The sequence below is a fragment of the Protopterus annectens genome, chromosome 1.part1 (assembly GCF_019279795.1).
Source record: "Protopterus annectens isolate FY-2018-M chromosome 1.part1, PAN1.0, whole genome shotgun sequence".
NCBI lineage: Eukaryota > Metazoa > Chordata > Ceratodontiformes > Protopteridae > Protopterus > Protopterus annectens.
This window is the reverse complement of record NC_056726.1, coordinates 290572112-290588338: the sequence shown is the minus strand read 5'-3', so window position 1 is coordinate 290588338 and position 16227 is coordinate 290572112. Positions and strand designations below refer to the sequence as shown.

Below are 16227 nucleotides of genomic sequence, written 5' to 3'. Positions count from 1 at the left end.
TAGTTGGACTCATTAAAGTGTATGGCATTCTTCTTAAGACGTTGACAGCTGTTTTCCCCAAGTAAACAATGACAGTATAACTGGCTTAGTTAGTTGTGGCAGAGTCTGATAGAGTTATCAGTGTATTATTTTTTGAGTATGTGAGTGAAAATGTATGTTTTAGGTGTGTGAATAAACAACTACATTATGCTTACCACCTGTCCCACTTTGCGAGGGACAGTCCCTCTTTTGGCAGTTGTGTCCTGCAAAATAATTGGAAAAATAGCAAATGTCCTGAGATTTTAGGACATATGTCCTATATTTTCTTTAATAGTTGCATAAAGCAGCTATACTGTATCTGAAAGACTTAAATATTATAAGAAACAGAAGAAGGCAAAAAAGTGAAGTTCTGTTCTTTGTACAGGCCGTGGGTATGTTTTACCCTGTAAAATCTGACATTTCCACAAAAAATGTCCCACTTTGGGCATTTGAAAAGGTGGCAACCCTAAACTACATAATTGTATGCTTTGAATATTCATACCAATGCTGCCTTGCCACGGCGAAGTGAATATTCATGCGGGTGTGGGGTCCGTGCGGCTGAAGGCGTGTTTGGGGCGGGATTTGCTACTGCGCATCCTGTGAAGTACTACACTTGGTGATTACCGAAACCAGAATGCGAGCTAATTAAACCAAATGTACCTTTCAGTCCTCTTACCTCGAGAACCAGAACATTTTAAATTAACTGGAGAAGTTGACAGAACAATATAATGATAATTAAGACGCATTTCTTTTAGTAATAGCAGCTTACAACTCTAATGCATATCATTTATTTATTAAAAGCAATTCAAAACTTTTTATCCCCCAAATCGCCAGTTTTAGGACAGATTAATACGGACAGAGCAACATTTTTAGCTAATTTCAGGGAAAGTTGAAGGGTATGGGTCATCCACTCTCTAACCCAGCCTAAGATACCTTTTCAAAGTGTTCTAACGTTAATTGCCAAACGGCTCTTCTGAAGCACTAGGAATCAGCTTTGAAATACATTTTAAATAAATAAAATTCAGAAAGCTAATTTTCAAAAGCAAAGGGAAAACAGTGACGCAAGGATGCACATCACTGACGATAGTAGTCTGTCGCTACTTACTTTTAGACCAATGTGTTTACTACTGAAATACCTTTGACTTAATGTTTGTACAAAGCAACCGGCAAACACGCTTTGGGCGATAGTGTAGTCTACTGGCTCACGTTCAGTTCTGCGCAGGAGTGGGCGTGGCTCCAGCGAGTGGCGTGAAAAGTTGTATATGAAATGAGGCATGAATGATTGATCATCATCATCTTCTTTCGGCTGTTCCCGTTAGGGGTCGCCACAGCAGATCACCTGTTTCCATTTCTTCCTGTCCTCTGCATCTTGCTCTGTCACACCAACCACCTGCATGTCCTTTCTCACCACATCCATAAACCTTATCTAAGGCCTTCCTCTTTTCCTGTTACCTGGTAGCTTCATCCTTACCATCTTTTTCCCCAATATACTCAGCATCCCTCCTCAGCACATGTCCAAACCAACGTAATCGTGCCTCTCTTGCTTTGTCTCCAAACCTTCCAACCTGGGCTGACCCTCTAATATACTTTTTCCTAATCCTGTCCACCCTTGTCACACCCAGTGCAAATCTTAACATCTTTAATTCTGCCACATCCAGCTCAAACTCCTGCCTTTTTGTCAATGCCACTGTCTACAACCCATATAACATAGCTGGTCTCACTACCCTCTTGTAGACCTTCCCTTTCACTCTTACAGGTACTCGTCTGTTACAAATCACTCCTGACACTCTTCTCCACTCACTCCATCCTGCTGTACTCTCTTCTTCACCTCTCTTCCACACTCACCGTTACTCTGAACTATTGACCCCAAGTATTTAAACTCATCCACCTTTGCCACCTCTACTCCTTGCATCCTCACCATTCCTCTATCCTCCCTCTCAGTCACACACATATATTCTGTCTTAGTCCTGCTGACCTTCATTCCTCTTCTCTCTAGAGCATATCTCCATCTCTCCAGGGTCTCCTCCACCTGTTCCCTAGACAGTGACATCATGCATTGAATACTTCCAACTGACGTACAACAACGGGGGAGGGTTTTGGGCGGTGCTTGCTACTGCGCATCTGGTGAGCGCGTACAGAACAACATTGCCAATTTTCCTTCCTATTGAGTACATATAATGGCTAAGAGCTACCAGACCATGCAGCCTACACAACTTAGTATTAATTTCCATTTCACTGAAATTAAACATTTACTAGGAGCGCTATGTAACCTTAAATTGCAGACAATATTTCTACTACGTAACGTTGAAAACGGAAAAGCTGCAAGATACTTGTATAATCCTCCAACTCGCTAGTACTCATACCTCTTAACAACCTGTTAGCGCGAGAATTCTGGATAAAACCAAAGATAGTGGTAAACAAAGATCCAAATCAAGAACACAGTTTTAAATATTGCTCTTATACGAATAACACGTTAACACGAGTTATTCCATAGAATATAAGGTCTGAAATTCAAATGTCGGTCATTATTTAACATCTGCATAAAGCCATAAATTGCATGAAAAACAGAAGACATTGTGCAAAATTTTCGCTAAGACACATCAAAACGGTGTACTCCCGGGGTGTAAGAATCGCTTCCGTTTCCGAAGACTATCTGAAACTTCCGGCAACCCTTAAGCAAACGAAAACAAAAATGGCAGCGCCCGAGTGTAAACATGCGAGTCAAGAAGTGAGGTTCAATTTTAGGGCTCCAGAAGGCTTTGTCGGTGAGTGACTGGGTGTGAATGTAACCTGGAGTTATTTTAAAAACAGTGGTAGTTAAATATATTGTTGTGAAATTATATATTACTTATTAAGAGGAGTGCTTACACTGAAATGCACAATGTCTTAATTACGTATTCCAAGTGGTGACTAAATGTCTGACTTACTAATGGATTTTGTTTAGTGATTGTTTAGATGAAGTTCTTGGGTGTTGGCCTTTCAGTGACATTTGCTGTTTAGGTGTGTTTTTTTATCTCCGAGTTAATTACTAGTGTTGGACACAGTTAATTTTATTTGATTTTTGTCTTCAAGCTATGCCCCTTTTCACTGTAGTTTTGATAGTATATTGAGGACTGATATGAAAAGCAAACCGAATAAAGTGCATTTATGATATTGCCTGGAAATAAACCTTGATAGAAGTTGTGTTTTTACTTGCTACCCCAATAACAGTCTAATGTGATAGCATACATATTTTCAAGTAGTGCATCTGGTGCATTTGTTTCTTATTGCATTTTTTTATTATTGTCCCTGATTCTTAAGGTAACCGGGTAAGAGTTGCTGGGGCACTTAAACTTCTTTAATTTTGCATGCATTCTTGATGTGGTGACTGCCACCACTTGCAGGGTAAAGTGGTATTTTCATCCTTTTGCTTTTTATAAGCATTTGACATCAACATAAACAATTTATTTGCAAAGAGTGTCATGTTACATGAGTTTTATAAGTATGATTTTGAAGAGGTAGCAGAAAAAAATACAGTCCATAAATTAAAAAAAAATCCTTGGCTATGATTGTTAAGGAAGATTGGTAGCTAAAGAATCTTAGTTGAGGTTCGTGGTAGCTGGGTTGTGTACATTAGCAATGGCACAAATTATTCAGACAATATGTATAGTATAGATATTTGGAGAACGTGTTTACAGCATGCAGGCAGCATTTTGGTTAATGTGAGTGTTCTGTCTCCATCTTTAATGGCTTGCTATCATGTAACATTTAAATTGACATGATCCATGGCTACAAGACTTAGTCTTTAACTTTTTCATAAAGAATTGGGATTTTTATTTATTTTTATTGTATTTCATTATTATCATTATTTATTTATTTTTTTGCTTCTGGAGTAATCGAATATCCTCAGTGCTCCCTCTGTGGTTGGACCATCTAAGTATCTGTTGTGCCCTCCTGTTTTGATGCAGGCACATTTTCCCTTTGTTTTTGTCAGTGCTTGGTCTTGATGTTTTGTTTCTTCCTGCCCCTGTGCACCTTCGCTTGGGATGTAAATTAAACCACGTACTCTGGTGACCTCCTAGTACTGTTTGCCAGGAAAATGACTATATTCCTTTAGAACATACTCCAAATCGACTTTACTGCTGTAAGATAGTAAGTTGTGAAAGTGCATCATGTGTGCCTAATTTAATAAATTTTTATAGGTTCATATGTGTTTACTAGTATAACAACAGCAAACGCACTTTTAAGCCAAGCCATAAGTGTAAGCAGGGGCTTGGGTGATGAAACATGTACAAGCAGTGGCGTGGGAGATGAGCCATTTACAGGCTGCCAAACCAGGGATGAATTTCCTGTTCCTGTCCAGTTCTCCAAGTCACAGTTGAATTGGGTTAGGGAGAAACTCTGTTTCACATGGATGTGGAGCATGTTCCAGAAAAGAGGTAGTCTCTGGGATACATACTTGTCTCTAGCAGGTCCTGTTTATGTCACAGGCAAGGTTTAAGTCTTTAGAATGGGTAATTTTGGCGTTTTGTTTTGTGGATATGCAGGAGGCCTATCAGGATGGGGTCTGACAATGCCTTGTATGCCAGGCATAGATCTCCCCTAAATAGGCTGTAGACAGAATACAAGGCTAGAGCCTTGAGGTGGTCTGCATAGGACATGTTAGTTATGCCTTGTATTCTTTTAGTGAGGAGCTTCTGTGGACATTCCAATTGTTGGATGTGCCTGGTTAGATGCATACCAAAGGAGGCTTTGCACTCGGTGGTAGGTTTGATGGATGATGAATACAGTGGAACAATGACTTCTTTAGACCTTGATGCCATACCTTTGTTTATAAGTTGCGCAGCATAGAATCATTTTCTTACTACTGTAGGTACATGATCCCTAAGTCCCTAACTGCTCGGTCAGTTCTTAAGGTTGTGTTGTCAATATGATAGTTGCGAGGGATGGATGACTTATTGAAGGATACTTGTATGCATTTATTGGCATTTGGTTTTAGTCCATGGATCTGACACCATCTCTGTCACCCCTTTCAGGAGAACATTTGTATTAGTGGGAGAGTCTGTGACTGTTCCTAATTTGTAATCCTCTACACAGTTAATCAGCACTAGGACATTGACATTGGCCATGATTTCAAAGATGTAAATGTCAAAAGGAGTGGTCTTGGGACTGATCCCTGAGGGGCTCCCACTTGTGACTGACCTCTTTGTAGAAGTGGACTCCCTAATTTTAACTTCCTGGGCCCTGACTCTGAGCCAGCTGGCCGTCCACCAGGTGATAAATGCCTTGGTCAGGTCAGATTAGGTAGTATGAACTGTTTTGCCATCCTTCATTGCTTTGGTGACTTTCTCAAAGAAGTCCACCAGGTTGAGTTGTCATGACCTGCCCTTGACGAAACCAGTTTGGGTTGGGTACAGTGTCTGGAGGGTTCCTATGTCACTATTGATAATTTCCATGACTTTGCATACAAGACTTATAGGTCTGTAGTTTCCGGGGTCTATAGATGGCCCACCTTTGTGCAGAGGGATTGCTGTTGCTACTCTCCATTCGTGAGGCATGGAGGCTACAATTAAGTAGCAATGCCAGAAGAACTGCCAGGTCATGTTTCATGCTGTTTAGAAGGTATCCTGGGATATCATTTGGGCCCACTGACACAAGTGTTCCTGGCCTTGGAGAGAGCATTGAGGACCTGTTCCCTAGTGATAGTAGGGGAGTTATATTTGATGACCTTTCCTGAGGGGGGAGAGAAGGGCAAAGCTGGTGCTGAATTTGTCTGCCAGTAGGTTTGGTAGATGATCTGGCTCAGTATATGTGGCTCCATTAACAATGAGCTCTGCTCACAATTGTGTATTGCCTTTGAGGTTGTGGACATAGCCGAAGAATGCCTTGTGGCTGTCCTTGGCCTGTTAAGCCACATTTACCTTAGATTTGGTAAGCCACATTTACCTCAGATTTGGCTTTGGTAAACTTTATTTGTCCTCTTAGTTGTTTGTTTAGTTTTATGAGAATGTTTTTATCCTGCTGTGTGCTACACCTCCTAAGTTTTGCCATGATTTTCTTCTTCTGTTATTCATTCTATTGATGATGTGATTCCACCTGGCTGGCTTGTTTTTTTTTTTTTTTTGAATTAATTCTGTATTTTTTCCTGGTGGGTACAGCTGCCTCTTTACAGCTATTAACATGCTTGTATAGGGTTTCAGTGAACAGTTCTGCTTAGGCTGCAGTGTTCTCGGAGTTTATGGGAGCTTGACATTGCCAGGTTATCACTTAATAGTAGCAAGTTAGCCTTAGAGTAGTTCCTGAATATTACTGGGTTAGCTGGAGCTCCAGTTTTTATTTTTATTTCAAACAAGACCATTTTTTGGTCACATCTTACCAGAGAAGACATTACACAAGGGGGTGTGCAGCAGCCTCCCATATTAGTGAGGACCAGTTTCAGTATGTTTGCATCCCTGGTCGATGTATTAATAGTCTGGTCCAGGGATCTCTGGCTGTATGTTTGGTGTTGTACATGATTCCAAGTTAATAGTGGGGTAATTTTAGTCACCCATGAATAATAGTATTGGGTTGGATGGTGAGCATTTTCAATAGATTTAAATACATGTTATGAGTTTCCTGGGTCATGGGGGGGGGGGGTGACCTGTAGCTTGCAAGTAAGTGGTATGGGATTTTTGCTTATAGTGATTTGAACGTGGAGAAGCTCAAGTGCATTGTCCTGTTTGACCAACCTTGAGATATATTTATTTTTGATGTAAATTGAGACACCTGCACTTTTAGTCCCTGTCTTTTTAGTAGCTGGTCTAAATATGTGGAAGACATTATACCCGTGCACTGCTTGTGTGCTCTCCAAGGCGTTAAACCATGTCTCTGTGATCGCACAGACATCAGCTTCTTTAGCGTTGGGAGAGTTTGTAGGAGTGGATTTTTTTGTTTAGACTCCTAGCATTTGGTTTTGTATTGCTATGTTGGAAGTACTTTTTGTCATTGCCTAAAAAGGCACTATGGGGTAGGAAGGTGTTTTAGCTAATATTCGAAAACCTAGGGGGTGAGGTGCAGACCATCCCTAGCAAAGCAGTGTGGGCTCTTGACCATCTCCTTCTATGCTAACAAATATTACACCCCTTTAGAATGACACCAGAAGCTAAATCACTTATTAGTCTTTTTCTGTTTGTGTTGTGGCTTCATCCTTGAAGAATGTAAAGTGCTGTTCAATGCTAGGCTCCTATCAGCCTGGGACACACATTCCGAGAGCTCCACAATGTCTCTCTTCATACAGTCTAGGGAGGTACGTCTCCGTCATTTACACCCACATGGTTTATGATTGAATCATATTGGTGCTTGTGGTCCAGTGACCTGAGTGCATGCACAGCGTGGCAGATCTTGACACCTGATAAGCAACTGACCATGACTTTCTTCTTACTCATCCTGGTGAGAGGGACATCCTGTCTCACAGGGAGTGTCCCATGGCCAGAATGTTGGATTGTGTTATTTTTTTTAATTTATTTTACAGTTGTTGACCGGGATAGTCCGACTGGATATATGTCCATTTTCAGCAGAGGCCTGGGGAGAAAAGCTCCGGAGACACACACAAGGTATTACACTTAAGAGACATGCAAATTTACAAAGTATATACAAATGCAGTCCATAGGAAGGAACTCAATGGATTCATAATAACTTTACATAAACAAAATATGACAACAATTTGCAAATTAGATATGAGGAGAAAAATGCACACAATATGTTTAGCCTTAATAGACAGAGTGGTAGTTAATCAGGGTTAGCACAGGGGCAAAGCCAATATGTTTTAAAATATTGTTTCAAGCCATTTCTGAAGAGATTTAGAGAGGGTTCCAGGGTAAGGTTGGCTGGGAGAGAATTCCAAGTTCTGCGCAAACAGGGAGGCTCCAGCTGTGTTAGCAGTGAGTGTTTGGACCTGAAGTTTGTTGGATGAGCATAGTTGCCTGGGGTTATTATAAGGTTTTATGGTGTTTGTAAGTGCAGGAGTGTTTTCAGATTTGTTGAGAATTTTGTATGTTACTATGAGCTGGTTGAACAGTATTACGTTGGGTAATTCAAGCCATCCTAGATGATTAAGGTTTTGACAGTGATGAGTCCTGTATGTGGAGTTGGTGGCAATCTGGCAATGTGGTTGTAGGAGTGTGTGAGTTCGGATTTATTCAAATTAGAGAGTATGGTGGAGGCATATAGAAGGGTGGAGAGGAGATGAGTGGGCGATGGCAGTCCTGGCTAATGGGGTTAGGAAGGGATTGTTTCTATATAGTGACCCGAGCTTCTTGTTGATTGTTTTTAGTTTTATTGACATGCAATATTGACATGCAAATCAAATTTGAGTTTATTGACTATGACCCCTAATAATTTAGTGTGGTCCTCAGGGGTAATAGTGATACCGTTGTTGGAGGTTATGGAGAGGGAGGGTGGGGTGGATCCTACTGATGGTGGCAAACAGAAGCAATTTAGTTTTGTTAGTATTCAGGAGTAACCTAGGGGCAGTCCTGGTGGTGCAGCAGTTAGCGTTGCCGCCTCACAGCAAGAAGTGGGGTGCCTTCTGTGCGGAGTCTGCATGTCCTCCCTGTGGTCGCATGGGTTTCCTCTGGGTGCTCCGGTTTCCTCCCATATCCCAAAGACATGCTGTAGGTGGATTGGACACACTAAATTGGCCCTAGGCGTGAGTGCATGCATGTGTGCCTTCTGTGGAAGGTTGGGTGCCGGGCTGGCAACTCAACACTGTAAAACTCCACTGGCAATCATGAGCGGACAAGTGATTTGCTGTGGCGACCCCTAACCTGGAAAAGCCGAAAGAAGAAGTTTTCGAGAGTAACCTGCGATTAGAGAGCCAGTTTTCAACTGTGTAAAATGCATTCTGGGTTAAGGTTTGCAGTTCTGATGGGGAGGAGGCAGCGCAAATCAGGGTGTAATCGTGTGCATATTGCTTCTGGGAGGGCAGTGTGGAGGTCATTGATGAAGATAGAAAAGAGTAGAAGACCTAAAATTGGACCCTGAGGGACTCCAAGGGTGAGAGATAATAGGGTGCTTGCTTTATGAGCTTAGAAGTAGAGGCTCCATGAGCAGCTGTGGCTGTATGTGTTGATATGGTTGGTGTTTTGAAGGAGTGCATTAGGGGATGCTGAGGGTATTTGTTGTGTGTACTCAGTCTCTGAGGTCTTTAGGGTTTAGAAAGGTTACATTTAAGTGGCTCAGCATATGTGGGTCTATATGTCTTCTTTGAACTGTGTGTGATGTGTGCAGTGTGTGTGCTACTGACAACCTGATTGACATTGAGTACTTTTATGTGAGAGCTTTGCCTCAAGTGACATTGTGTAAATATATCTTTCACATACCTTATCATTTTGTTTGAGAACTGGTTGTCAGTAAACATGAGGCAATTTCTACATTGCCTTAGGATGCCCATATCTACCAAGCTGGTAATGGAGATAGTGGGAAAGTTAATATCCATGGCAATAGGCCCCTATTGATTAGATGGTTGGAGTGAGAATATAAAGTAATATCAGGAGTATCTGGTTTACATCTCTGGGGGCAGTACTTGTCATTGCAAGCTAGTTGCCCTGTGTGCATCTAGGTATTTGTGAAATTTCAAGGGTGCTTTTATAGGAAAAATGTCAACTGAAGGCGTATGTGTTTGTACAGGGCACTGCCAAACACTTGAGGGTGAACTGATAAGTAGACACTGATGATGGATGGATGACATATTTAGGGAGATCTTCTGAAGTTTGGTTAGACAGCAGCAAATCAAGCAGTACTTACCTAAAATAAATAATTAGCTTTGTCCAGAATGATGAAAAGAGAGGATTCACCTGAGTGGCTACTGTCTGGCTACTATTAGTGCTGGTCTCACCACAGCTTCCTGATGCTGGGATGCAATGCTCTTTTGCTTCTTCACTCACCAGAAGCAAAACAGTGGCACCAATCCCAAGATGAGAAGTAAGCTGCAGGCTCTTTGGTGATCAACAGTCTTGTCCCTGAGGATGCATGGGTCTGTAGGCTTGTTGTAGACTCTTCCTGGTAGATGCCTTGAATAGTAACCATACCAGTCAGGAAGGTCCAACACAGACACTTACTGTCCAATCAGAAACAGTCAGGAATTGAAGAACTCTGCTTGTTCTCTCGCTAGGGGTAAAATATAATCACAAATTCCAAGGTGGCACCTATGAAACGGCTATTAAGCTTTCTGGTGATCAGCAGTCTCTATGTAATAATGTCCCTGTGCTTCTTATCTTACCAGGAACAAAACAGAAGCACCAATCCCAATATGTCTACTGAGAGGCAGAATGTGGGCTCTTCAGTAATTGGTGGTTCTAGAGTAGATGTTGCGGATTTTAAATGTAAGATAGAAAAAAATGGGTTAATGTTCTGAAAGGTATAGTGTACAGTAAGCAGTTGGATATGAAGAAGGGGTAACTTAAGCTTTAAATATCTAAGTGGGGAGTTACTAATTTTTAAAACACCAAGATAGATTGGAAGGGGGTTTGCACTTTGTATTCTGGCTGTATAAATAGCTGAAGGGCAGCAAGTTCACAAAGTGATGATTTTGTGCTTACTCACAATAGTGGATGAAAGTGGAGATGGAAGGAAGCATGTGATCAAATTAACATAAGGGGCAGGTAACTAGAAAGACAGCCGAGTTTAAAAGCACAACAGCACCAGTGTGCGAGGGTGAGGAAAGTTTTAATTTCTGTGTGACTCTCAAGAGCCACAGCTCTGGTGTCTTTCCTAGTTTAAATGTATAATTAAAAACAGAGTACATGTAAAGCTCAGTGTAAAGAGAATAAACCATAATATACAAAACAGAAGAGGGCAGTAAAGCAATGCAAGAAAGCAAAAGCAAGCTATTCTTTCCCTCACAGCAATCTGTGGCAGAGTCTGAATGAGCGTTTCCACTAAAGCTGAATATTTGGGAAACTACTGATGTGGGATTGTCAGTAGAACTCATGTATCTGGATAATTAATCATATACCGAACAGTAATATAATTAGTATTGTGTATGAAATCAATATGAATGTGTACTTTATTAAATGGGTAGGAAGCTGGTTCATTAATACAAATTTTGGAATTTAAGATCAAGGACGTTAATTTGAAGAGATGCCAGTCTTTGTGGTAGTACCATAAGGATCAGTTTTGTGACTGATTTTGTTTACCTTGTTTGTCTGTATCCCTGTTAAGAAAGTAAATTTGTTAGTGACACCAAATAGGGGCACTTGTGAATGCTGTAAAAGACCGGGATAAAATGCAGGAATGTGTGGATGCTGTGTACTTGTGGTCACAAAGTAAGCACATGGAATTTAATGCAGTAAAACAAATATGCTGGATTTTGGTAGTAATAATCTTAGTTACAGATATGCCATAGATAATGAAGACAATATTTAATATTTGGATATTTCTAGTTGATAATAGGCCTAAATATGAAGGGCATGTTTGCGTCTTTCTGCTTTTCCCGGTTAGGGGTCGCCACGGCGGAACTCCGGTCCGCTAATGATTGGTAGTTGATTTTTACGTGCCGAGTTACCAGCTCTGACGCACAATCTTCAACGAAGGTACGCCCATTCACACATGTCTCCATGCAAAAGACGCTCTAGCTAAGAATCGAACCGGACAGCGTCTTACTGTGAGGCAACAACGCTACCGCAGCTAATTTGGAAATATTATTGAGCTATAAAAGACCTACTGTGTACATTGCCAGCAGGCGTGAAGTGATCATTATCATGTATAGTAAATGAAAGACCTAAAATGGATTGTTGTGCTGCAGCTTGTGTATATAATCGCTCTTTTTTATATAGGTTTAAAAGGAGTGTCAAATCTGGATAAGTTGATAAAATTGTCCTTGCATTCAGTTGCTTATAGATCAGAAAATTTGATCTAAGTGTGTGACAAATGATACTCTATCAGCAGCTTTAAGGTTTGAGTTTGTTACATTCACGGGGAACAAGAAATAATGGTCTGTTAGTACATAGTCCTTTATATAGTACAGTCTTTGGAGGAAGGTCATTCCATGGTAGAATTGGTAACATTTGGAATCCGTTGTCAGTAGGTATTGGGTGGGCTGCAAATGTTAGAAAAGATGTATTTAATTTATTCTCAGGCAAACTCATATAAAGTCTTCATTCAAGGCTCTGACTCTGAAAGTAACATACATTTGAAACTTTGAGCCATTAAATAATAAAAATTAGTCAGCATAAGTATGAGGACTGGTTCAGTATCATTCCATTTCTTTTAAATCCCACATAGAAAAGTCAGTTAGCACCACTTGACAGCTCAAATGATTGTACAAAATGTCCAACCTTTTAACTTGTAAAACTAGGAAAGCCTTAGGCTTCAGTGCAGTCATCATCTTTTTTCGGCTTTTCCCGTTAGGGGCCGCCACAGCAGATCATCTGTTTCCATTTCTTCAGTGCAGTGCTGCACTAAAATTGAAGGCAGTCTGACAGACATAACTGAATTCTACCTGTAATACTGGTATACCTCAGACTGCAGTAAGCAAGATCTGCATGTTTGTATTCCTGGCTGATCATAGAACCCATCATTTTATATATTGCTACAAAAGGCGAGTCTAGTTTCCTGTGACTGGGAGAACCACCTTTACCTGATTTGTTATTTCATAAGCAGATACTACCACCAAGTATTAGGCAATCAGTCTGCAGACCCTCACATGCTTACCCAGTAGCCAGACAGTGTCCAAAGCTGAGAATCAAACCCTTTACATCATGTCTTTGAGCTAAACACCTGAACCATTATGTCAAGCCACAACCTCATGCTTACTGCCCTCATACACATGCTAATTTAAAAATGTTGTTCTACACAAGTGGATGGTTTTCATTTGTATTTGTAGCTACTTGGTTAGGGAAAATGAAGATAGGAATGCACTTTTGACTTAATTGTGGTTTGAAAAACATTTTTCAAACAATAACTCTTGCTTACTGGAACTATCTCCTGGCTCAACTTTGTAAAAATGTAACATGTTCTAGATTTTTTTTTTGTCAAACTCCGAGAGATCATCTACTTTAGAAATGTGGATTGGTGTATAATTTTGGCAGTCACTTGGCTGACTTCATTGCTTGATTTTCTGGGTAAAAATATAGCATTTGAAAGTTTTTTTTTTTCTCTTAGTTTTAAAGTTACTACTGTTCATCAGAAAATGTCAGTGTTGTATAAGGTACACAGATCATGATACTAGTGTCAACATGTTTAATCGCAAGTAATTCTTTGTATACAGCATAAAGTAACCGGTTTCTGGTATTGCTTGTATGCAAATTGCTGATAATGCTCTGTGTGGGGTGCCACACTGGGGTGATGCATAGCATTGTCACCTTCAGGAAAAAGGCTGTCTGGTTTGATTCTTTGCTAGGGTGCCTTCTATGTGAAGTTTCCGTTCCACCCTGTATTTATGTAGGTTATCTCTGGGTTCTTTGGCTTCCTTCTAACCACCCCCCCTCCCCCCCAGACATGCATCATTTTGGCTAGATATTCTAAATTCTTATATGTGTACGTGTGGTGTGTTGGAATGCTAGGCCTTTCTTCTTCTTTATCATTACTTCCTTTCTCTGTTTGCTAGTTAACTCTGGATGGCACCAGATGTTTATGGTATTGCTGATGCTACTTGTGAGCATGAATGGAATGCTGATTGTGTTTAACCTCAAACAGGTTTGTATATATACAGTGCACATTTTGTACCATAAAAGTAGGATAGAGCCTTTTGTAGATCCTATACTGCTCACTGATATTCCTTCTCCATAACTATGTACAATTCTTGCCTTGGTTGCCATTTATGACTGAGGTATATTACTGGATGATGATCTGACGTTTGAAGAGATCTGGCAAAGTATAACCCCCAGGACTAGCTACTACAGGAGGTTTACTTGAGTCCTTCTGGAGGTTCTTAAAGCCTACAAGCTGTTCCCAGATAATTGTATCTGGCCTGTTCTTTTGGGTAACTTTTTTTAGGGCAGTGGTTATAATACTGTTTTGTTTGTGTCTTTTGGCTTTTCCCGGTTAGGGGCCGCCACAGCGGAACTCCGGTCCGCTAATGATTGGCAGTTGATTTTTATGTACTGGCTTGCCAGGCCTGACGCACAACCTTCAACGAAGGTACGCCCATTCACGCATGTCTCCACGCAGACGACCCTCTAGCTGAGAATTGAACCGGACAGCGTCTTACTGTGAGGCGACAACTGTAATGAGGGATAAACATTTTATAATGTCCCAAGGAATGTCTTCATCTGCCTTTTGGCATGCCTTTCCACTTTAGTAGGCTTTGTTGGAATTTTGCCACTATGCACCTGCTGACAAAAATAAAATATATCTGCTATTCCTACTTTATATTTATTGCTTTAATAAACGGCTCGTTCCTTTATAGCCTGCAAAGAACACCTGTGATCATTTTCACATCTGTCAGGGCTGACTAATGGTTGCATCTGACTAAGTGAGAACCTAATCTCAGTTCCTGCTAGGGCAGTGATGGCGAACCTATGACACGCGTGTCAAAAGTGATGTGCACCACAAAGTTTTGAGTGACACGCCAACGATCATAAACACCCGAGTTACCAAAAACACTGGTTTTGCATTCATTGCTCACGTGAAGGGCACTGAATTATTTTGTGTCAGGAGCTTTTGACATGCCAAACCCAAAAGGTTCGTCATCAGTGTGCTAGGGGTATGACCTTGCAGACTGCGAAAAATTGCTGTTCCATTTTTCATTCCAAAGGCCATTTTGATGAATTCATGTAACCCAAGTGGAATGGCAAATGACAAACTCTACCTTGCTGCAGTTGTGTAGACTACCTTCCAATAACCATTAGTTAGAAATGTTCAGACACTTGGTCACTCCCAGATAGTGTTGTGCTTCTTCAATCTTGAGCATATGGGTATGTATCTGCTTCTATGACTGACTTTTCTTCTGTCCTTTTTGTTGGCAGTACTACTGCTGATACCCAGGAACTGTTGGATTACCTCCAGTTTCAACATCTCCTGAAATTCTTCCGACACGGCTTGGTTTTGCTGAATCACATTGTAAGGAACCTGTTTGATGTGGCCTTTGGATTCCTGTGTCCACATGGTGCTTTGTAGAAATATTCAGGTGTACCTGACAGCCTTTCTTTTTAGTAGGGCACGGGTTTTTTGAACCTGTATTGGGGATTGCTGCTGTGGTGGTACTTCCTCATCTCGTGAGGCTTAAGTTCAAGCCTCACTGAGGAGATCTGCTACAAGATTGTTTTCTGATTCCTCTTACCCACTACATATATTAAGTACTAGTGTCTGTCTATGATGGTATGCTTTTATCACACAATACAGTTTGCATTTTTCCTTCTGCCTGGCATCTCTTCTATATAGCTGACATTACTTGCCTTCCCTACACTGCTGAAATGTCCGTCCCATGATGTCTACAGCTTATTCTGTATAACAGGAGTAATTACCTCTGCCTTTTTTCCAACTGTATACTCTTGGGCTCTTGCTGTCCTGCCATACCAGACTTTTTGCTGCTGTTGTGCTTGTCCTAGGTTCTTCTGTACCAAACCCATCATTTTCTAAGTGTAATCCCATAATTTAGTACATGTTCCACAACTGACACCTTGAGGGGAATTGCACTTGCCCTTCCACTCATCACAAAGTAGGTCTAGGGTCCCCCTTACTGTCTGACCATAAAGTAGTTGAAATGGCAAAAGACCTTTGAATTCTTGAATCACCTCTCTCTACACAGCAAGGAGGTGACATAGGTACTTGGTGTACTCTTGTTTCCAACTGGCCTGTTGTACTGGCAGCATGATTCTAGGAGTACAGTTAATCCTCTCTTCAAAACCATTTGCCTGAGGATGGTAAGACGTATTCTTCCAGCTGTCCAGATTTTTGGTCTGCTGCTCCATAAAATTTGTGGCTTTCTAGCAATCCTTGAGGATTGAAGTCACTATATAGTGGCATGCATTTGGGTTTAAGACTGCATTTTTCAGAAAATGCAAGCTAATCAAAACTTTTTTCTAGCAACTTTTTATAAGAGAAATATTTACAATTTGCCTTGATTTGGGGTCTTTGCTCCACCATTACTTTTGGCTTTGTTTAAATTTCTTGCACTTGGAGGTTGAGATATATGTGGTAACTGTGGTAATGGGTGTTTATTTTTAATTGCTTTAACGCCACAGTGCTTCCACAAACAGTTCAGCAGTTCTGACAAATTTATTTCCTATTTGTCTGTTATTTTTTCAGGGA

At 40.8% G+C, this 16227-nt stretch overlaps 1 protein-coding gene across 2 annotated transcripts in view; it reads left to right on the top strand.

Annotated features, from left to right (window-relative positions):
- The first annotated feature begins 2133 nt into the window (after nt 1-2133).
- RRP7A (ribosomal RNA processing 7 homolog A) overlaps nt 2134-16227 on the top strand; it is a 269296-nt gene continuing 255202 nt past the window's right edge. Inside the window, exon 1 of one of the 2 annotated variants that reach the window (XM_044074557.1) lies at nt 2134-2783. In XM_044074557.1, the coding sequence (XP_043930492.1) occupies nt 2576-2783 (208 nt within the window). In that variant the 5' untranslated portion in view covers nt 2134-2575. The remainder of the gene's footprint in view (nt 2784-16227) is intronic. The other variant, XM_044074550.1, reaches the window with a different exon arrangement.